The 22,121-nt window shown below is 53.2% G+C and overlaps 1 protein-coding gene across 2 annotated transcripts; it reads left to right on the forward strand.

The window, feature by feature from the left end:
- Positions 1 to 5,900: 5,900 nt before the first annotated feature.
- Positions 5,901 to 21,185, forward strand: Cdv3 (CDV3 homolog). 2 transcript variants are annotated; one of them, XM_070005433.1, is made up of 5 exons: positions 5,901 to 6,543; positions 7,166 to 7,242; positions 17,077 to 17,222; positions 18,010 to 18,169; positions 18,535 to 21,185. In XM_070005433.1, the coding sequence occupies exons 1-5, from the start codon at positions 6,235 to 6,237 to the stop codon at positions 18,545 to 18,547; spliced, it is 705 nt and encodes a 234-aa protein (XP_069861534.1). In that variant the 5' UTR covers positions 5,901 to 6,234; the 3' UTR covers positions 18,548 to 21,185. The 2 variants fall into 2 exon arrangements, with proteins under 2 accessions (XP_069861534.1, XP_069861533.1); XM_070005432.1 differs by having other exon boundaries at positions 5,908 to 6,543; positions 18,532 to 21,185.
- The last annotated feature ends 936 nt before the right edge of the window (positions 21,186 to 22,121 follow it).

Below are 22,121 nucleotides of genomic sequence, written 5' to 3' on the forward strand. Positions count from 1 at the left end.
AGGTTAGCACTCTACCACTTGAGCCACAGCACCACTTCTGGCTTTTTTCTTTTTGTTTATGTGGTGCTGAGGAATTGAACCCAGGGCCTCAGGCATGCAAGGCAAGTGCTCTACCACTGAGTCACCTTCCCAGCCCAATGTCGATCTTACACATTACCATCCAATCCCTCTTCCTGGCCTCCAGCTGCATCCTTTTGCCATTCAGTTCAAATTCTCCACCCAGTGACGTCCAGTCAGGGTGATAGCTAGGTGTGGTGGTACATGCCTGTAATCCCAGCACCTCCCAGGTTGACGGGAAGGTTTTGAGTTCAAGATCAGCCTGGGATACCCAGCAAGATCCTGTCTCAAAAAAATAAAGCAATAAAAACAGGCTGGGTGTAGGTGGCTTACGCCTGTCATGCTCAGGAAGCCGAGATCTGAGGATCGTGGTTCAAAGCCAGCCCAGGCAAGGAAAGTCCATGAGACTCTGATCTCCAGTGAACCACCAGAAATCCGGAAGTGGTGCTGTGGCTCAAGTGGTAGAGTGCTGGCCTTGAGCTGTAGAGTTGAGGGACAGTGCCCAGAGTTCAAGTCCCACGACTGAACAAAACATAAATAAAATAAAAATAAAATCAGGTAGGGTGCTGTGAACTCAGTCCTCATTCAGTTTCAGCCTTTGCTTTCCTGAACTTAATAGGCGGCTGCTTGTCCCCAAACTCTTCAGTTAGGTATACTGGCTTAAACTTTATGGTGTGTGTGTGTGCGTGTGTGTATGTGTGTGTGTGTGTGTGAGAGAGAGAGAGAGAGAGTGAGAGAGAGAGAGAGAGAGAGAGAGAGAGAGAGAGAGAGAGAGAGAGAGAGAGAGAGAGAGAGAGCGTGTGTGCGTGCGTGCATGCACCAGTACTGGGGCTTGAGCTCTGGGCACTATCCCTTGGCTGGTGCTGTACCACTGAAGCCACGCCTCCACTTCTGGCTTTCTGCCGGTGAGTTGGAGATGAGGAGAGTCTGGTGGTTTGTCTGCACGGGCTGGTTTTGAACTGCGATCCTCACATCTCGGGCTCCTGAGTAGCTAGGATGACAGGCATGATGCACGCTGGTGTCTGATATGACATATGATAACAGCAGGGCCTGCTTGTAGTTCCAGCCACTCAGGAGGCTGAGGAAAGATGAATCCTTTCAGTCCCAGAATTACAGTCCAGTCTGTGCAAACAAAGGACCCATTCATGTGGCTAAATAAACAGCAAATGGGACCCTCGTGGGGGGAAGGGGAGGCCAGGAAGGGGGGGATCATGCATCTGTGACTCTGTTTACCAAGCTGTGTATAGGGCAGGGAACACTGTCTCTCAGCTCTTCTGCTCAAGGCCAGTGCTCTACCACTTGAGCCATGATACCACTGCCAGTTCTCTGAGTAGTTTATTGGAGGTAAGAGTCTCAGGGACTTGGCCCGGGGCTGGCTTTGAACCACAATCCTCAGATCTCAGCCTCCTGAGTAGCTAGGATGACAGGCGTGAGCCAACAGCACCTGGCCAGCTGTCTTTAAATTTATGATCATTATTGGTGTTTTGAGCTGGGATTACAGACATGTCACCGTACTCCAATTCCCAACATCAGTTATTTTATATAAGAGGAGGAGTGAATGGATGAATGGGCTTGAACAACATATAGATAATAAGCATATCATAGACATCAAATATTGCCTCTCCCCCCCCACAAAAGGGTCTGGGGCCTGTGAAGTCACAAGAGACACCCCAAAGCGAGAGCAGCTCAGGCCGTGGCATAGTCTTCCTCACCACCTGGAAGAGAGGAAGCCATACCTCACGCCTGTCATCCTAGTTACTCAGGAGGCTGAGATGTGAGGATCACAGTTCAAAGCCAGCCCAGGCAGCAGGGAAATCCATGAGTGGAGCTGTGGCTCAAGTAGTAGAGAAAGCCAGCCTTGAGGGGAGAATAAAACACACACTTAAGGGACAGCACTCAGGCCCCGAGTTCAAGCCCTGGTACTGGCAGAGAGGAGAGAGACAGAGACAGAGAAACAGAGAGGCAGAGACAGAGAGACGAGAGAAGAGAAAGGGGTGAGAGGAGAGGGAAGGGAGGGAAAGAGATGGGAGAGTCAGCCAGTAGGAATGATAGGATTCTGACGCTCACTTCCAGCCAGCATGAGCTACATTCCTGCAAGCTGAGCACGAGCGGAATTTCCAGCCTAGGTAGCAGAATGGAACTTGGAACAAAAAGCTCAGCAGAAAAGAACCCAGGGAAAAATGGAGCCCAGGCCCCCACTGCCCTGCTCATAGAATCTCAGTGTGGAGGCCTGGGCCTCTGTTCAGACCGGATGAAGAACCTTTACCACACAGGCTGAAAAGAATCTGGGGATAATCTGAGTCAAAGCCAGCCCCGCCAGGAAAGTTCATGAGAATCACACACACACACACACACACACACACACACACACTATGTCCCACCCTTGCATTTAGATGATACCAACTTTATCCTTGGCTCCTATGCCTGATAAAAAAAAAAAAAAGGAGACAAATAGCCAGGCACTAGTGGCTCACGCTGTCATCCTACCTACTCAGGAGGCTGAGATCTGAGGATCTTGATTCAAAACCAGCCTCGAGCAAGAAAAGTCCTTGAGACTCATCTCCAGTTAACCAACAGAAAACAGGAAGTGGTGCTGTGGCTCAAGTGGTAGAGCACTTGCCTTGAACTGAAGAGCTCAGGGACAGTGCCCAGGCCCAGAGTTCAAGCCCCAGGAACGTCCAAAAAATAAGTAAAAAAGGAGGCAAATGGAATGTCATAGCAGTAGGAACCAAAATACTCAGGCTACAGCTGGCTTTCCCAACTCAATGTCTTTGGACCCTAGAAAATAAACTATCATCTCTACCTATCTATCTATCTATCTATCTATCTATCTATCTATCTATCTATCTATCTATCTATCTATCTATCTCTCTCTCTAGGTATCTATCTATCCATCCATCCATGAGGTCTGTGCATGCGTGTAACCCGTCCACTTCCTCCAAAGGGCAAGGGAAAGCTGTCACAAGCACTTCAGGAAATGCCATTAGTCCCAGGGGGTAGATAGCAAATAGGGCAGCGAGTCTTCTTGGTTCCGCCCTTTTGAACAGTCCTGCCCTCTACCTAGCCACTAACCCATGCCATTCAGGACTTCATTTCTCAACGTAATTGAAGTGTCTCAAGGAACCCAGCTAGCCTTGGTCAGTACGTTACTTCCCACACAGAGACTTGTTCCCAGCTCCTCAGGCTGGGCATGTAGGTACCTTCTGTGACACCAGTCACCTACCTGTGATGCTAGCCAACTTTAGTACTGCCCACCCAGTACCCCTATCCTCCTTTAATATCTCTAATCGAAATTGTTGTGGTTTTTTTTTTTTAAAATTTTTTGTGTGTGTCGGTGGTGGGGCTTGAACTCTGGGCCTGGGCGCTGTCCCTGAGCTTCTTTTTGCTCAAGTTTAGCACTCTACCACTTGAACCACAGCTCCACTTCTGGCTTTTTCTGTGTATGTGGTACTGAGGAATCGAACCCAGGGCTTCATGCATGCTCAGCGAGCATTCTACCACTGAGCCACCTCCCCCAGCCCCTGACTCATTATTATTCAGAGATAAGAGTCTCACAGATTTCTCTGCCTGGGCTGATTTCAAACGGTGATCCTCAAGATCTCAGCCTCCTGAGTAGCGAGGGTGACAGGCGTGAGCCATCGGTACCCAGCTTATTTTCCTATTTTTTAAGACGATGTGCACCTTACTCAAAACTGAGTGATTTCTGGATCCTGCCTTCAACTCCTTCTAATCTACAAGATCTAGAAGACAATGACTCCCAGGCCATTGGTCCTCATCAATAATACATCCTTGAAGAAATTAATGTCTTGAGAAACAGCAGAGCAAAAGAACAGCCCTTAAAGACCGACACAGCAGAAGTTCTTAGCACAGTTTGTCAGTGTGATTGATTACGGAGAAGAAACTCAGGTCAGGCCAGCAGAGATGCCAGTGTGTCTGTGTAGCTGTCATTGTCTTGTAGTTAAGCCCGTCCTCCACCAAGCTGCTCCCTTTCCTGGTGGGAAACTGGTGTGTGTGTGTGTGTGTGTGTATATATGCAGGTCCTGGAGGTTGAACTCAGGGCCTGGGTGTCATTGTGGCTTTTGTGCTCAAGGCTAGCGCTCTACCACTTGAACCACAGCTCCACTTCAGGCTTTTTTAGTTAATTGGCTAATTTGGTTGATTGGAGATGAATCGCACACTTTCCTGCTTGGGCTGGCTTTGAACTGGGATCCTCAGATCTCAGCCTCCTTGTAATCTAAGATTACAGATGTGAGGCACCGGTACCCACCGGTGCCCAGATCTCATCTATCAATAATAAAGCCAGTTGACATTGTTTTAAGAAGGGAAGGAGAGGAGCTGCAGCGCACATCTGTCTCCTAACTACATAGGAGGCTGTGATCTGAGGCTCCAGGATGAAAGCCAGCTGAGGCAGAAAAGTCTTGTAAGACTCCATTTCCAATTAGCCAGCAAAGTGTTGGATTGTTCCAAGTGGCAGAGCACAAGCCATGAATGAAAACACCAAGCTAGAACATAAGGCCCTGGGGGCAAAGTCAATCAACCAACCAACCAATAAATGAGGGAGAGAGGTGGTAAATTTGACAGTGACTCCCTCGCATCACTTGGTGTTTTTATTTAAATCGTCTAATTGGCTCATGTCAGTTATCCTAGCGACTCAGGAGGCTGCGATCTGAGGATGATCGTTTTGGAAGCCTCTGTTCTCCGATTAACCAGCAAAAAGTTCCCAGTGGAGTTGCGGCTCCATGGGTAGAGCACTAGAGCTAAGGGGCAGTCACCAGGCCCTGAGTTCAAGCAACACACACACACACACACACACCCTAAAAATAAGAATCTATCTCTGCTGGGAGTGTGGCACAAAGGTCAGAGGTCTCTATCGGGTTCAGGGCTGAGCATGGGATACCAACCAGCTCACACTCTGTGTGTAACCGGTGCCTCACCCCCCCCTTTACTATTTATTTGCAGTGCCAGGGATGGGACCCAGGGCCTGGCCTGGTGCTCAGCCAGCCCTACCATTGAGCCCAGCTCTCCGCCCCCATCCCCTTATTTGTTGGCAAGAACCAAGGGGAGGAGGGGGACAGGGAGAGCTGGGAAGGTGGCTCAGTGGTAGAGTGCTCACCCAGCATGCATGAGGCCCTGGGTTCGATTCCCCTAGTACACAGGAAAAAAGCCGGAAGCGGTGCTGTGGCTCAAGTGGTAGAGCACCAGCCTTGAACTGGAGAGCTCAGGGACAAGTGTGCCCAGGCCATGAGTTCAAGGCCCAGGGCTGGCACACACACACACACACACACAGAAGTAAGAGAGAAGCTGAGGGTCGGATCCGTTGACCCGGGCCTGGCAGGGCCCTGCCCGGTGTACACACCAATCTGTTCCTGCGGATCTCCCTATTGATTAGCAGGTGGGACTTAGCTCTAGGCCTGTGGACACACACGTGCGGCTCCGCGCATGCGCGACCCGCCCGCACCTCCGGCCCTGCCGGGGTCCTGCCTAGAGCCAAGTCACCAAAAAGCCTGCCCACGAGGCAACACGCTCGGCCAATCAGGAAGCCGGACTCCGCGCGTGACGTCACTTCATTTTGCATAGATGCCTCCGCCTCTTCCCGGCTTCCGGACCCTCCTCTTCTTCCCCGCCCCCTCCCCCCTTCCGCTCCGCCCACCGCGGGCGGGGGGATTGTCACCTAAGCGTTTCGTTCCGCCAGCTGATTGGCTCGTCGCTCGGGCCCCGCCTCCGTCTCCTCCCGCCCAACCCGCCCTCCGGCGCGCCCACAGCGGCGGGCGGAGCTCAGCACGCAGGCGCGGCGCGGCCTCTCTCTGCTGGTGGCCCGCCCTCCCTCCTTCCCCTTCCCTCCCCTCCCCGCCCCCTCTCCCCCTTCCTCTCCGGGCCTGCGCGCGCGGCTTCCTCCAGCACGCGCCGCCGCCGCCGCCGCCGCCAGCCGGGCTCTGTGGTCGGAGCCTGCGGCCCGCGGCTGTCCTCCTCCCCACCCCCGGCCCGTCCGTCCGTCCGTGCGCGTCCGTCGTCGCCGCCGACGCCGCCTCAGCTCGGGCGCGGGGGAGCGAACACCACCACGCGGCCGCTTCCGGGGCGGGCGCTGAGGCGTCGGCGCGCCGCGCGGGCCGCGTGAGCTCGGAGCCCCGCGGGCCTCGCCCGCCGCCGCCGCCCATCCGGGCCGGAGAGGCCGCGGCCATGGCCGAGACGGAGGAGCGGAGCCTGGACAACTTCTTCGCCAAGAGAGACAAGAAGAAGAAGAAGGAGCGCAGCGGCCGGGCGGCGGGGGCCGCGGGCGCGGCGGGCGGCGCGGGCGCGGGCGGGGGCGGCGGGGCGGCGGGCGGCGGCGGCGGGGCCGCGGGCGCCCGGCCGGGGGACCAGGCCGGCGGGGCCGCGGGCAGCGCGGGGACCCGGCCGGGCGACCAGGCCGGCGGGGCCGCGGGGCCCAGGCCGGGCGACGGCGCGGGCGGCGCGGGCTCGGGCGCCGCGGGCAAGGCCGCGACCAAGGTGAGGAGCGGGGGGGGGGGGGAGGGGGAGGGGGGAGGGAGGAAGGGGGGCACCCCCAGGGCCCCGACCCCCCACCCCCCAGCAGTGGGCGCGTTCAGATTCATGATGATGATGATGGTGATGATGAATATTACTAATGAATGCTTCAATCCGGGCATTTATGGGTGGGTGGGTGGGGGGGGGCTCTGGATTCTTCATGAAACCCGTCGAAGACAAATTAATAAAAGGTTTCTGCCATCTCGAGCCTCTGGAAACACTTTGAACTGGCAGGATTGTTCATCTCTATTTTTTTTTTTTTTTAATGGTCAAATTTCCTCGTTCCCGACTTTTTCCGAAGAGTTTGAGGGGGGACGTTGGAAGTCGGCCCCCCCGTACAAGCTTTTTCCTGGTGGTTTTCTCTCTTCCCTGCCCCCCCCCCACCCCTACTCCAGCAGAGAGGCTGGATGATTGTTGCATTTCACTTAAGTTAGCTTAAGATTGCAGATTCCTAGCCTCCCGACCCCCTCCTTCCCCACTCTTCCCCCCCCTTCCCCCCCCCATAGATCTGCTTCGCCATTTGCTTCCAAAGTGCTTTCATTGATCTAATGGTCTTTTATTCACCCCCCCTTCTCTTCTTCCTCAGGATGAAGATGAGTGGAAGGAATTTGAGCAGAAAGAGGTTGATTACAGCGGACTACGAGTCCAGGCAATGCAGATAAGGTCAGTGTGGAGCTATAAACAACCCTGTTTTAAGACAGTGTATTGGGGGCTGGGAAGGTGGCTCAGTGGTAGAGCACTTGCCTTGCATGCATGAGGCCCTGGGTTCAATTCCTCAGCACCACATAAACAGAAAAAAGCCAGAAGTGGCGCTGTGGCTCAAGTGGTAGAGCACTAACCTTGAGCTAAAGAGCTGAGGGACAGCGTCCAGGCCCAGAGTTCAGGCCTCAGGACTGACCCCCCCCCCCCAAAAAAAAAAAAGGAGGGTATTGGGCCCAAGTTTGGCTTCCTTTCTCTCCACCTCTCCTCCTCCCCCCCCTTTTTTGGCAGAGGTGAAAACTGAACTCAGGGTCTTGCACTTGGCCAGGCAAAATGCTCTTCCACTGAGCTAAATCCTCTGCCTTCCCCCACCCCCCTTAAAAATAATCCAAAGCAGAATCCTGGTAGTCTTTCAACTTCCATGTGCTTACTAGGGCTGGAATGGTTTGGCTACTGCCCCTCCATGAAGTCAGCTCTTCTGTATGCATTTGAAATGAGTTGCCAGCTCAGGAATTCTCCGAGAGCTCACCTCCTTTCACCTCTGCTTGGTTAGGTTTTTTTTTTAATTTGAGACCAAGAGAATGGACTTTGTCATTTTTAATTTTGGGGGGGTTGGGGGGGACTGGCACCAGGGGCTTTGAACTGGGGCTTCATGCTCGCTAGACAGTCACTGTAGTAGTAAGCTATTCCTCCAATGACATTTTTTTTGTGCTGGTATTGGGGCTTGAACTCTGGGCCCAGGGAAGGGGAGGGGCATCCCTGAGCTTCTGCGCTCAAGGCCAGAATCTTATCATTTGAGCCTCGGCTTCACTTCCGGCTTTTTGTGACTAATGGGAGATGAGTCTTAAGGAGTTTACTGCCCAGGTTGGCTTTACACCGAGATCCTCAAGATCTCAGCCTCGAGTGGATAGGATTAAAGGCGTGAGCCACCAGAGCTTGGCTTTGCAGCTCCATTTTTAACTTTTAATACTGGTGGTTGAACTTAGCTTTTTGGGTGTGTGTGTGTGTGTGTGTGTGTGTGTGTGTGTTTGTGTGTGTGTGTGTGTGTGTGTGTGTGTGTGTGTGTGTGTGTGTGTGTGTGTGTGTCTTTGGCAAGGGGAGGTTAAAAAATAGTATGGATATTTTTCAGGTTCTCTCCAGTAAGCAAATTAATTAATTTGTAATTGAAGCCCTAGGTACTTGGCAGAGAAAGACATTTTTTTGGGGGGGGAGGGGGTTCGGTCGTGGGGCCTGAACTCGGCCTGGGCACTGTCCCTCAGCTCTTCAGCTCAAGGCTAGCACTCTACCACTTGAGCCACAGCGCCACTTCCGGCTTTTTTCTTTTTTCTTATGTGGTGCTGAGGAATCGAACCCAGGGCCTCAGGCATGCAAGGCAAGCGCTCTACCACTGAGCCACCTTCCCAGCCCATGAAAGACTTTTTATTCATTACCTTCACCTCCAAGGATTTTGACAACTAACCTGACCATAGATTATATTTCTTTGGAACTTCATAGGAATAGAACCATAAAGTCTTCCACAGCTACTTTTAAAGTTAAAGGAAATGGATTTCAAAAGTTGGATTGGAGCTGGGTGCCAGTGGCTGATAGCTGTGATCCTGAGTTGGGGATTGCCATTTCAAGCTAGCCAGGGCAGAAAATCACCAATAAACTACTCAAAAGAGCCAGAAGTGGCACTGTGGCTCAAGTGATAGTGCTAGCTTTGTGCACTAAGAGGCTCCCAGGCGCTGAGTTCAAGCTCAGGACCAGCAAAGAAAAAAAAAACTGGTTGGTTTTAAGACTTTGAAATTAATGTGTTTTAACAAGATGGGAGTCATTCGTTCTTTGTTGAATATGGAAAGTAAAGGCAGGAATGGTTTGACACACCTGCAGTCTCAGCCGCAGGAGGATGCTGAGAGGTTACAGGCCAGCCTGGGATGTAACAATATCCCTTGTCTGAAAAACCCAGACCTATTTTGAGGGGCTTGTAATTTGGGTAGGAGGTGAAAATAGTCTGTTACCTTAAGGTAAAAAAAAGTACTTGCATGGGCTGGGAAGGTGGCTCAGTGGTAGAGCACTTGCCTTGCATGTTCAAGGCCCTGGGTTCGATTCCTCAGCACCACATAAGCAAAAAGAAAAAAGCCGGAAGTGGCGCTGTGCCTCAAGTGGTAGAGCGCTAGCCTTGAGCTGAAGAGCTGAGGAACAGCGCCCAGGCCCAGAGTTCAGGCCCCACAACTGGACCCAAAAAAAAAAAAAAAAAAGTTCTTACTGGGGCTGGGAAGGTGGCTCAGTGGTAGAGCGCTTGCCTTGCATGCATGAGGCCCTGGGTTCGATTCCTCAGCACCACATAAGAAAAAAGCCTGAAGTGGCGCTGTGGCTCAAGTGGTAGAGCACTAGCCTTGAGCTGAAGAGTTGAGGGACAGCGCCCAGACCCAGAGTTCAGGCCCCACGACCGGACCCTCACCCCCCCCCCCCCATAAAAAAGTTCTTGCTGGGCACCAGTGGCTCACGCCTGTCATCCTAGCTTTCAGGAGGCTAGTTCAAAGCCAGCCTGGGCAGAAAAGTCCCCATGAGACTTTTACTTCAATTAACCATTCAAAAACTGGAAGTGTCACTGTGTCTCAAGTGGTGTAGAGCCCTAGCCGTGAGCACACAGAAGCTCAGGGACTGCACCCAGGCTCATGAGTTCAAGCCCCACAACCAACCAAAAATAAAATTCTTGACTTCCAGTTTAAAGAAATAAGATCTCAGTAAACTGCCATCTTTGAAATTCAGCCAGAAATTCAGCTGAAGGAAAAATACTTCCCTTAACTGAAAACTGTCCTTTGACCTCGATACCATTTATAGTTCGGAATAACTCTTAGTGAAGAACTAGAGGTTTTTCTTTTTTCTTCTGAGATAGTTTCAAACTCACCATCCTCCTTTCTCAGTCTCTTAGATGGCTGGGGTTACAAGGCATGCACCACCACACTGGACTTCAGAGATTAAGTATATTTAATACCTCCCACGGCCAGGCCCTTAGGTTCTTGACTGTCATTTTGTGAGCTTACCCGGATGAAACCACCTGTTTGTAATGGGAAGCTTTCAGGAAGTGCCTTTTCACTCAGTGTTCTTGTTAATACTGTTGATTTCCCAGCCACTTGTTGGTTTCCTTTGTGTTAGCTGCTTTTGAAAAGGTGTCATATCTGTTCTAGTTTAATTTCTCCTGGGGCTTGGCCTGTAACAACTGGCGGGGGTGCGGATTGTGAGGCTCCTGTCATGACGCTGGTGTGGCTGTGTGAGCGTTTGGCGGTTGGTGGTAAAGTTCGACTTTCATGGCCTGGACTTTGAGAGCTCAGTGGTGGATAGGAAAGATAGTATTGGACTGTGAAGGGCTTTCAGACTCCACACCGCTGAAAATTGATTTTATTCTGATGGTTGGCTCTGAGACCAGATCTCAGTGTGTAGCCCAGGATGACTTCAAGCAGTCTGATCTTTTCTTCGCCCTCCTAAGTGCTGGGTTACATGGGTAGGCAGCGCCATGCATAGCTGATTTGTGGCCTTATTTTGCCCTCAGTGCCTTGGAGCAAACCCAGGGCCGGAACATGGCTAAGTGAACGCTCCACCACTGAGCTCCTCCCTCAGCCCTGACTTTTAATCTCCTAAGAGAGGGGGAACTCTTGGGATTCAAGGGATCCCCTTGTACTTTGAAGTACTCCAGATGGTAAAGTGTTGAACTTTTGCTAAGGGGGATGAGGAAATCTCGGTTGGTCTGAGTATTTGAGTACAAGTGTTCTGTTTGACCTAAAGTAGACTGGCTTTTATGTTGGAGCCCCTGGGTGGCCATTGTGGCCATTTTCCACTGACCTCAGTTGGTCTTTTTAGTTTAGTTTTTTTTTTTTTTTTCCAGAGCCAAGGATGGAGCTCAGGGTCTTGGCCTTGCTAGGCAAGTGCTTCCCCTGAGCTCTCTCCACCCGACTTGTTCACGTGTGGAACATTCCTTATTCAGGAAACTTTTTGTGAATCCTTACATGGTGGAATCTGGAGTCTGTAGTTCCATCACCCCTTCTGAATAGCTTCTAGAAAGGATTGAGAGAGAAGCCATCTCAGGTTTTACAGTAGTGACCTCAACTGTTACTTTGTTTGGTCCTGGGAATTGAAACCCTCCCCTCCCTCCAGACAGGGCCTGTAGGCCAGACAAATGAGCCACATCCGTAGCCTTTTATTTTTGGTCGGTCGTGGGGCTTGAACTCTAGGCCTGGGTGCTGTTCTTCAGCTCAAGGCGAGAGTTCTACCACTTGAGCCACAGCACCACTTCCAGTTTTCTTGTGGTTCATTGGAGATGAGAGTCTCACGGACTTTTGTGCCCTGTGTGGCTTTGAACCATGATCCTCAGGTCTCAACCTCCTGAGTAGCTAGGATGACATGCATGAGCCCCTGGCCACCTTTTCCTAGCCTCTTTTAATTTGAGATAGTCCTGCTTCAATTGTCCAGTTCTTGAACTTGATAGGTGGAGCAGAAAAGCCTCAGACTTGCGGTCTTCCCTTTATTAAGAAAGGTGACAAGGCTGGGAATGTGGCTTAGTGGTAGAGTGGTTTGCACGAGACCCTGGTTTCAATTCCTCAGTACCACACATGCAGAAAAAGCCAGAAGTGGTGCTGAGCAAAATAAGCTTAGGGACAGTGCCCAGGCCCTGAGTTCAAATCCTATGACTGACAAAAAAAAAGAGGACAGTAGGTTGGGGCGTCATTGATCGGTGGAACATTGTGCACCCTGCGCCAAGCCTGGGCTTTGTCCCCAGCACTGCCCTGCCACAAGCCTGGGCTCTGTCCCCAGCACTGCCCTGCCACAGAAATCAACATGGCCCGAGTCTCAGAGGAAAGAATTGTTTGTTCATAGGTAAGTGGTAAGCAGGTAGGTTACATAATGGGTAGAGTTGATTATTTAGCAAAAATGTGGGCTTTCAGGAAAGACAAGTGGTTTGCATTTTGCGTCCACAGCCTCACGTTTGATTGACTTTGGGCAGCAGGTCAGTCTGCGTGTTTGGCAGTATAGTATTGGCCATTGAACTCGGGCCTCAAGCTTGCAAGGCAGACAAGCTCCCAGTCCATTTTTTTACTCCTTTGTCAGTCATGAGGCTTGAACTCCGGGCCTGGGCGCTGTCCCTCAGCTCTTCAGCTCAAGGCTAGCGCTCTACCACTTGAGCCACAGCGCCACTTCCAGCTTTTACTGCTTATGTGGTGCTGAGGAATTGAGCCCAGGGCCTCATGCATGCAAGGCAAGCACTCTACCACTGAGCCACCTTCCCAGCCCCTGTCCCTCAGCTCTGTAGCTCAAGGTGAGTGCTTTACCACTTGAGCCACAGAGCCGCTTCCAGCTTTTTCTGCTGGTTTTATTTGGAAATAAGAGTCTCGCAGGTGGGGCGCCGATGGCTCACACCTGTTATCCGAGCTACTCAGGAGGCTGAGATCTGAGGACCACACAGTTCAAAGCCAGCCCCAGGCAGGAAAGCCCGTGAGACTCTTTTTATTTCCAATACACCACTAGAAAAGGGGAAGTGGCACTGTGGCTCAAGTGGTAGAGTGCATGCCTTGAGCTGAATTGTGCAGGGACAGGGCCCAGGCCCAGAGTTCAAGCCCCACGACCAACAAAAAAAGTCATGGTCTTTTTTGCCGGGACTGGCTTTGAACCGTGATCCTCAGACCTCAGCCTCCTGAGTACCTAGGATGACAGGCATGAGCCACTGGCACCTGGCTAAGTCTTTTTACTTTTAAGTGTTGATTGTACTCAGGGTTGTTGGATAGATACCTCTAGCCGGATGTCACGGGTACTTGGTTACTATTAACCACCTCCTTCTCATGGGTATGAAGCGTGACTTAGCTGTGGAGAACTCCTGTCTCTGGTGATGAGAATTGGATGAGAGGGGGTACTTGGCCCACGTGGCTCTCCTGGCTATCATGAGGAAAGGCTGCTGAGCTGTGGTAAGGAAAGTGGCATGTTCCAGCCGCCCCCTGCTGGCTCACGCCGTCATGCTAGCTGCTGGAGAGGCTGAGATCTCAGGATCCTGGCTCAAAGCCAGCCTGGGATAGAAAGTCTGTGGGACTTTTTTTTTTTTGGTCGGTCGTGGGGCTTGAACTCTAGTCCTGGGCGCTGTCCCTCAGCTCTTCAGCTCAATGCAATGGCTCCACCACTTGAGCTACAGAGCCACTTCCGGTTTTCTGGTGGTTTATTGGAGATAAGAGTCTCAGGACTTTCCTGCCTGGGCTGGCTTTGAAGATCGATCCTCACATCTCAGCCTCCTGAGTAGCTAGGATGACAGGTGTGAGCAACCAGCGCCCGGCTGTCTGTGGGACATTAATCACCAATTAATCACCAAAAAGCTGTACATGGAGCTATTGCTCAAGTAGTAGAGCACCGGCCTTGAGAAAAAGAGCTTAGGGACAGTGCCTAGGCCCTAAGTTGGAGTCCTAGGACGGTCACAAAAACCAGCTAGGCACTAGGACTAAAACTTGGTGTGAGTGTTGTGTTGCTGGAGGGACCCAATGGATGCCTTTTGTGGCTTCATCTAAGCTTTGGAGCAGAAGTGCGTAGAAGGCAAGAGGCTTTGGTGGGGTGGTGATTCTTTCTGCAGTTTAGTCTGGTTGGTTTCCTTTTTGGGGGACAAAGTCTCCCTGTGTGTCCCAGGCTAGCCTCGATCCCACTGTTGTATTCTTTATCTTTGGGACAAGAGAGAAGGAAGTTGACTTCAAATGTCTTCAAGTTTTCAGTCAGTAATTTGAGTTTTGTGGTTCCTTTTTGGGGGGGTGGTAGGGGATCCTGGGCCTGGGCGCTGTCCCTGAGCTGCTTTTGCTCAAGGCCAGCCCTCTTGCCACTTGAGTCACAGCTTCACTTCCAGATTTTTCTGTGATACATTAGGACTTTCCTGCCTGAACTGGCTTCAAATCATAATCCTCACATCTCAGCCTCCTGAGTAGCTAGGGTGGTAGTTATGAGCTGCCAGCACCCAGCCAGTGATTTTCTTCTAACTTTGCTTCACAGACTTCCGAAGAGCTGTAAGAATTGTGAAGTCCTAGTATTATCGTACGTGTGCTTTGCACTCAGATTCTCTACTGTAGCCATATTTTCTCTGCCGCCTTCACTGCGTGGCGTAGCTGGAGAATCCCCGTGATCTACAGTGATCTCCCTGGCGGTTTTCAGCCTAAGTGTCCATTTGGGAAGGCCCCCCACACATACTACTCCGTATGCCTCGGTGCTAGCCATGCTTAGCACGCTTAGCGGGCGTGTTGGTGTCAGCGCTCAGTTGCTCACTGTATTGGAGGTGAGCGGGAAGCCGCTGAGGCTGTTCTCACGCAAGCTGGCAATGGCTCCTGTAGACCCCGGGGCCGCCTCTCTCCCATCCAACATGGATTTTTGAAAGACAGTTACACAATGTACAGTTGTCATGTTTCAAGCAAGGATCGAGTTCTTGCGAGTCCAGAGATTTTTTTTTTTAGGAAACTTGTTGAGAAATCTTAGATCTTTACAAACCCTTGGCTAGAGCAAGTGGTCCCTTGGTTTTTGAGCTGAACTCGGGGGGCGGGGGTTCTGCTTGTGGGGTGGCCGCCTTCAGCCCTTCAGCTCCTGCTTTGAAGACAAGAGCTGACTCCAGAATCCAAGCCTCCCTTCCTGGTAGCCGTGGTTTTTGTGACTGCTTGTGTGCTGGGCCTTGTGCTCTGAGATGCAGGGAGGTCATTCCAAGTGCCGGGGCGCAGACAGAGCCGCCGTGAGGCCCGCCGAAGGCCATCAGACATTTTCACCTCTGCATTTTCCTGTGGCCCCGTCAGGTGAGGATAGGACGCCCCGCCGGCCCCCGCTGCGCAGCCGCCAGTCCCCAGCCGGCCGGGCCCCGCCTGGGAGATGCCGAGCTTGTCAGGCCTTTCTTCCGCTGCTTCCCTGTTGGGGAAGGGGAGTTAGATTGCACGTGCACTGGTGTGAGGTTAGGGGGACAAGAATGTCTTCTCCTTACTTCGTAGACTGATCAGCTTCCTAAGGAAAATGAGCTTCGTCACTAGAGTAACTTGGGCTGATCTTGCGGCTGTGTAGGACAGGAAGAGGCCCTAAAGTGTGAGTGCCAGCTTGTGCTGTGCAGAGGCCCCGCCCCCGACTTGGCGCTCGCCCGGAGTGAGTGGTGGGGTGCTGATGCCCCCAGCCAGTCCTTTGGAGCCTCTGCCTCTGCCGTCTGCTCCCACACGCCCACCAGCCCCCCGCCGCTCACCACACAGAGCCCCACTGGTGGAAGTGTTGAGGAGGTGAGTGTAATACCGTGGCGAGCGATAAAAACAGTTTGGCTAGTGAAAAGCTGCCTATTTATTAACTAACTGGGTTCAAACACTGAGTTTTAACCCAATTATCTTCTGCAGAAATAGGCACCGTGTGTGCTGGCTTCCGCATCGAGGGTTGACACTACTGAAATATGCAGATAGGAAAGTAGAGAGGGTGTGCGTGCAGAAAGCTGCTGCCCGGCCTGCAAGCAGGCGTGTGGGTGAGGCATTCAGTATCTTTTGAGCCATACTGGTTTAAGTTTTTGTGCCAGTCCCGGGGCCTGACCTCAGGGCCTGGGCGCCATCCCTGAGCTGCTTTTGCTCAAGGCTAGCACTCTACCACTTGAGCCACAGCGCCACTTTGGTTATTTTCTAGTTATGTGGTTGGTACTGAGGAATCGAACCCAGGGCTTCCTGCATGCTAGGCAAGCATTCTACCACTGAGCCACCTTCCCAGCCCTGAGCTGCTTGCTTTTGCTCGAGGCTAGCACTCTACCTGTTGAGCTACGGCTCTACTTCCAGCTTTTTGGTATGGTGGCTACTTCGAGGGAAGAGTCTCAGACTTTCCTTTCCTGCCTGGGCTGGCTTCGAACTGTGATCTCTGCTTTCTGAGTAGCTAGGATGACAGGCAGGTGCTTGGCTTCTGTACATTTTTTTTTTTTTTGAGTAGGTGACAGCTGTTTGGCAGGAGCTGCTCTGAGGATTTGGGGGTGCTAGGTGGTGGTGGGGGTGGGAAAATGTCAGTGCTGGGGGAACCCCGGCCTCGGCTTGCTTTCCTCTGTTGGAATGAAAATTGTCATTTTGCAAATAAAATTATATCTTTCAAAACCCTTCATTTGCTTACTAAAAATACACTTGCCGTAAATGACAGTTTGTACATTCTCGTACTTGAAAAAAATCTTACCATGGTGCATGCAACCCCTTTCCTCGGCATTTCTCCTCTCCCCGGGCTGCCAGGTCTGGAGTCTGAACTTGGGGCTGTGAGGTTGTCTCCCCACAAGGTGTTTTTGGTTAAGTGAAGGAGGTGGAGGGAGGGGTGTGGTCACCACCATTGTTCTTTAAACCTTCTCAAAAGTAGGGGTGTCCTTATTACACATGAAGTCGGTTGCAGGAAGGGGGGGCGTGGAGTCCCGGGGAGTGAGGTGAATAAAATTCTTGTTCCCATCTCCCTTTTTCCAAGCACTGGCCCAGGCTTTGACGAGGTTACAAGTCTGTGCCAGAGCCACGCTTCAGGGGTTTTTGGTTTTGTTTTTTTGGTCAGTCCTGGGGCTTGAACTCTGAGCCTGGCGCTGTCCCTCAGCTCTTCAGCTCATAGGCGAGCGCTCTGCCACTGGAGCCATAGCACCACTTTTGGTTTTCTGGGGTTCATGGGAGATCAGTGTCTCACGGACTTTCTTGCCCGGGCTGGCTTTGAACCACAATCCTCAGATCTCAGCCTCCTGAGTAGCTAGGATGACAGGCGTGAGCCACTGCGCTCAGCTCTACATCTCAGGGTTTTTTGGTGGGTTGTTCAAGTCCCCTGTTGGCTTTGTTTTCCTCACAGTGAGAAGGAGGAGGAGGAGGATAACGAGAAGAGAGAAGACCCCGGGGATCACTGGGAAGAAGGGGGCGGCGGCGGAGGGCTGGAGAAGTCTTCAGGGCCCTGGAATAAAACAGCTCCGGTGCAAGCGCCTCCTGCCCCAGTTGTAGGTAAGCATGCCAGCCTGTTGTGGGTGAGTTCCGGTGGGCGGGGGTCAGCCCCTCCCTTCCTGGGAAGAGGAGTTTGAGTATGGCTCTTTAAATGTAGACTCAATTCTGAAACAGAAGGCATTTATTTATTTGGAAGTTCACATACGTTTGTAACTTTTTGTTGTTGTTGTTCGTGGGGCTTGAACTCTGGGCCTGCTCTTCATCTCAACGTAAATGCTCTACCACTTTGAGCCAGAGCGCCCGGCCTAGCTAACAGTTTTTTTAAAAGTTATTTTGCTGGGCACCTGCGGCTCCTGCCTGTCATCCTAGCTACTCAGGAGGCTGAGCTGAGGATGGCGGTTCAAAGCCAGCCCAGGTAGGAAAGTCCATGAGACTCTGACCTGCAGTGAACCACCAGAAAACCAGAAGTGGCGCTGTGGCTCAAGTGGTAGAGCGCTCGCCTTGAGCTGAAGAGCTGAGGGACAGCGCCCAGGCCCAGAGTTCAAGCCCCATGACCGACAACAAGACAAAATGGCACAGGCTTCGTGGGGCAGGTGTTGGTTTCATCCACGGTGTCCGTGCAGCTGCATGCCGCCGGCTGGGCTGGGTCCGTGTCCAGGTCTGGGAGCAAAGTCTCCCAGGACTTGTCTCCCACGAGAGGTCTCCCAGGACCAACCCCGCAGCTGGGGTTAAGTACCTTCTCTTGGGTCACAGGGCCCAGAGACGCTTCTGTACAGCATTACTTTTTCCCCATAATCGCTGGGCGACGGAGGCTGGGGGTTTTCTCTAAACTCTTGCAACCTGTCAGTTCCAGAGCCCCCCGAACCGGCGATGCCTAGTGGTGTATATAGGCCTCCCGGGGCGCGGCTAACCACCACAAGGAAAACGCCGCAAGGACCCCCAGAGATATACAGCGACACGCAGTTCCCGTCCCTGCAGTCCACTGCCAAGCACCTAGAAAGCCGGAAGTAAGAACGCTGTGTGTGTGGGGGTGGCGGCAGGGGCGGGGAGTGTGAAGGCCTGGTTGGGGGGCTGGGGGGTAGGGCTGCCGAAGGCGGGCAGCTGAGAACGCGGGGAGCTCAGGACGGGGTGGGGGTAGGGCTAGGGCTCCGAATTACACTTGACCGTTGTCACGTAGCTTCTCCAGTCCCTGCCTTTTAAGGCTTATGAGCGAGACTGGCAGTGGGGAGGCTAGGCGGGACGCGCGCGTGGCTGCCTCCGGCTGTGGCTGGCTCCGGCTCCGGCTCCCGGCTGCCTCCGCGGCTTCGGTGCTGGGAGTGGCTGGCGGGCGAGGCTCTCAGCCCTCACGCTCCACATGTTCTCCTTTCAGCAGGTACTTAAAATGAGCGCTACCTGGAGCTAATGACCACACGCGGCACATCTACATCTTATTTAGGGACGTGAAGTTTTAAGAGTAAATAAAAGGGGAAGGAAACGTAAATGACATCCGATGGAAATTTTTTTTGAGTGGCTTTTAAAGTGACCCAGCCTTCGGCCTGGTTGAGAGCACCGCACCGCTGGCTTCAACTGAGACCCGCAGCTGGCCCGCGCCAGCTCCACTGCTGCGCGCACCGCCCTCCTCACCCCACCCCGCCCGGCCGCTCCACTCCCGCCACCCCGCCCCGCTCGGAAGCCAGGAGAAATCACCGCACGAGGAGGAGGAGGAGGAGGAGGAGGAGGAGGAGGAGGAGGAGGAGGTTACTTGGAGGAGAGCGTTGTTACCTTTACTTCCACATAGACACACTGTCTACTCGTTGCTGCAAGTAACAACCCGGTGCGGGCGGAGTGCAGTGCGTGTCTTTCGCTGTCTTCGCGGTGGCCCTAACCTAGGCCTGCAGTGAGCACGGCCGAGGCCGAGGCCGGCGGCCCCCGTTCAGTGTTACCCAGCCCGCCTCCTTCCAGCCAAAGCCTTAAAGTGTTTGGATGAAGATGTTGCCGCTTCCTCCCCGTCCCCCCGGCGTGCTAGGGGGTGGCATTTTGTTTTTCCTTTTTTTTTTCTTTTTCTTAATTCAAGGAAGCTATTTGCAAAACACCCTCGTGAAGAGGAAATGTTGATTGCCCGGAGCATTTCTTTTTCCCTGAGGACTGAGAGGAAATGGTGAGGCGCTTTGGAGTGAGTAGAAGACAGAAGTAGAGGTAGGGATGAGGCCCTTCCACGGGAGCACCGGGAGCACCGCCGCAGGGCGCCGTGGACCAGCCGAGTAGCGGCCGCCCGAGTGACAGCCACTCGGAACAGTCTCCTGCCCCCCGCGTGCACCACCACCTCGCCAGCCACCCCCCAACCCGCTGGAGCCCACACAGCCGCCCGGGACCCGCTCGTGTTCAGCCTCCTGGCCTGGGGCACCGCTGCTCTTGGGTGTGCATTGAATATGGAGGATTCTCATTGGTCTGTAGCTGAACCCCATTTCAGCCACGGCCTTTCACAACCTGCTCCGCAACTTCCAGGACCCCGACCCCGCAGCCTGTGCTCACGGGAACACCGAGCCCCCTGTCAGGTTGACTACCTCACATTCGCTGCGCTTACCCTGGACTTCGCGTGGATCGCCCCTCGTGGGCACCCCGAAACAGCTCTCCTGGATGCCTGCCGGGACTCCTGTGGAAAGCCGGCCAGCCGCCTTCTGATAGTGCTGTGAAGGAGGAAGATTTAAGTGACCTTAACCCCGCGTCCCACCCTGGGGAGCAGCGGGGCGGGCTGTGGCTGCGGGGGACCCCGCCACAGGCCGGGCTCCAAGAAACTGAGCCGTGTCCGGCTCATCTGTGAGGGTGTGATGTCTAGCGTAAATTTCCAGTTGGCGGCCGCAGCTCCAAGTTAAATTCCACCGAACCTGGGTCCATCACTTGGGAAAGGGCTGGGAGAGGCGTTCATCGGCTTCGTGCGTTTTCTGTGTTCCACATTAAGGCCTTGCGTTGCTTTGACTTGGAGCGCGTCCTCTGGCTGCTCATGGGTGAAGTCAGCCGCCCACCCGAAACACACATACATTAGAGTTGTGACGTGTCTGTGAAGTTGCCAGTCTTGAGTGGAACCAAATGAATAGCCTCAATACGGAGCGGTGAGGGGCTCCCCCTCCTGGGCCTGTCCCCAACCCTTGAAGAGCCCCCCAGTCACCCCAGCAGCTCATGGCAAGTTCCTTCTGTTCTCTGGGAAGGCACTGGGCCTTGTTCTGTAAGCTCCATGGTTGTCTAGCCAGCTTTGCTCCCCACTTTCGGTGAGGTCGCCATGTTCATTGGGGAGGACGGGGTGAGACGCAGCGCTCGCCGTCATCGTCCCCCTTCCTTCAGGAAAGACCCTCTTTTTCCAGGCCACCCTGTGTGGGTCCACCTGAGTGGAGTAACGCTCCACAGCGGGATGTGGATGCGGGCGCTTCAGACCTGCGCAGTGGGGCGCCAGGTCCCCCGCAGGCTGGGATGCGATGTGTGAGCGCAGGCCTTCCCGGTGAGGCGGCCGGGGTGCTGTCTGTCCGTCTGCCGATGTGTGTGTCGGGTGATGGATTTGGGCAAGTAGCAAAGTCAGCCAGAGTGGGAGGTTGGAAGATGAGAAGTGTAGATTCTTGGTGACATTGAAGACTTCATTTGGGAACCAAAAACCTTAATTTATCTCTTGAACCTTGAGCCACATAATTTTCCTTGAAGCGGGCAGCTGTCCTGCCGCGTTACTTGGGGGGTGGGGGGGGGGAGGGAGGAGGCTGGGGTGCTGGGGAGGCTTGTTTCGTGGCCTCCTGTCCTGGAAACCCACAGGCCTGCAGCGGAGTTGAGTCCCAGCCCTCGTCCTATCTTCTAGAAGATGCTGAAGTGATGCGAATGCACGCGGATGGAGCGGATGGAGCGGCGTCCCCTGTAGGGTGTGGGCGGGCTGTCCGTGGTGGGCGGCGGTGTGGAGGGGGCCGGTCCTGTACCATTTCTTTCTTTGGATTCTCAGGCATGGTTTGGCAGTGCAAGAACTCTGTACCCTTAACAAATTCAATAAAGTAACGGATACGGATGGTGGCGGTCGGTGTCCTGTCTGCTCGGTGTAGGCGTGTCTTCCTGGGGCGACAAGTACAATGGCGATTGCGTTTCTGAATCTGATTTGCGTTCCTCTAAAAACTAATAATCTTGAGCATCTTTGCATGTGCTTGTTGGCCAATTTGTTGACCTTGTAAAGATTCTAGTCATGTGCTAACTGCTTTAAAAAAAAAACAACCTTTTTTGCCAGTGCTGGGCTTGAGCTCAGGGCCTGGGCGCTGTCCCTGAGCTGCTGCTGGCTCAAGACTGGCACTCTACCACTTGAGCCACAGCGCCACTTCTGGCCTTTTTTTTGGGGGGGGGGGTCCGGTCGTGGGGCTCAACTCTGGGCCTGGACACTGTCCCTCAGCTCTTCAGCTTAAGGCGAGCGCTCTACCACTTGAGCCACAGTGCCACTTCCGGCTTTTTTCTTTTTGCTTATGTGGTGCTCAGGAATCGAACCCAGGGCCTCAGGCATGCAAGGCAAGTGCTTTACCACTGAGCCACCTTGCTAGCATTTCTGGCCTTTTCTGTGTGTGTGATACTGAGGAATCAAACCCAGGGCTGCTTCATGCATGCTATCATGCATGCTAGGCACCTCAGCCCTCGTGCTAGCTGTGAAGTGAAGCTGTGTGTGTGTGTGTGTGTGTGTGTGTGTGTGTGTGTGTGTGTGTGTGTGTGTGTGTGTGTGTGTGTGTGTGTGTGTCTTTAAACTGAACCTCTGATCTCAGCCTGTTTTTATTTGGGGGTGCAGCTCCTGGGGCTTGAATTAACTCGGCCTGAATGCTGTCCCTCAACTTGCTCAAGGCTTTGTGTCACTTCTAGCTTTGTTTTATTTACCTTTTATTTAGTAGTTTGTTGGAGACAAGGGTCTCATTGACTGGTTGGTTTTGAGCTGCAATCCTCAGATCTCAGCCTGCTGAGTAGCTAGAACGACAG

Source organism: Dipodomys merriami, unplaced genomic scaffold (genome assembly GCF_024711535.1).
Source record: "Dipodomys merriami isolate MVZ:Mamm:240054 unplaced genomic scaffold, mDipMer1.0.p SCAF_68, whole genome shotgun sequence".
NCBI lineage: Eukaryota > Metazoa > Chordata > Mammalia > Rodentia > Heteromyidae > Dipodomys > Dipodomys merriami.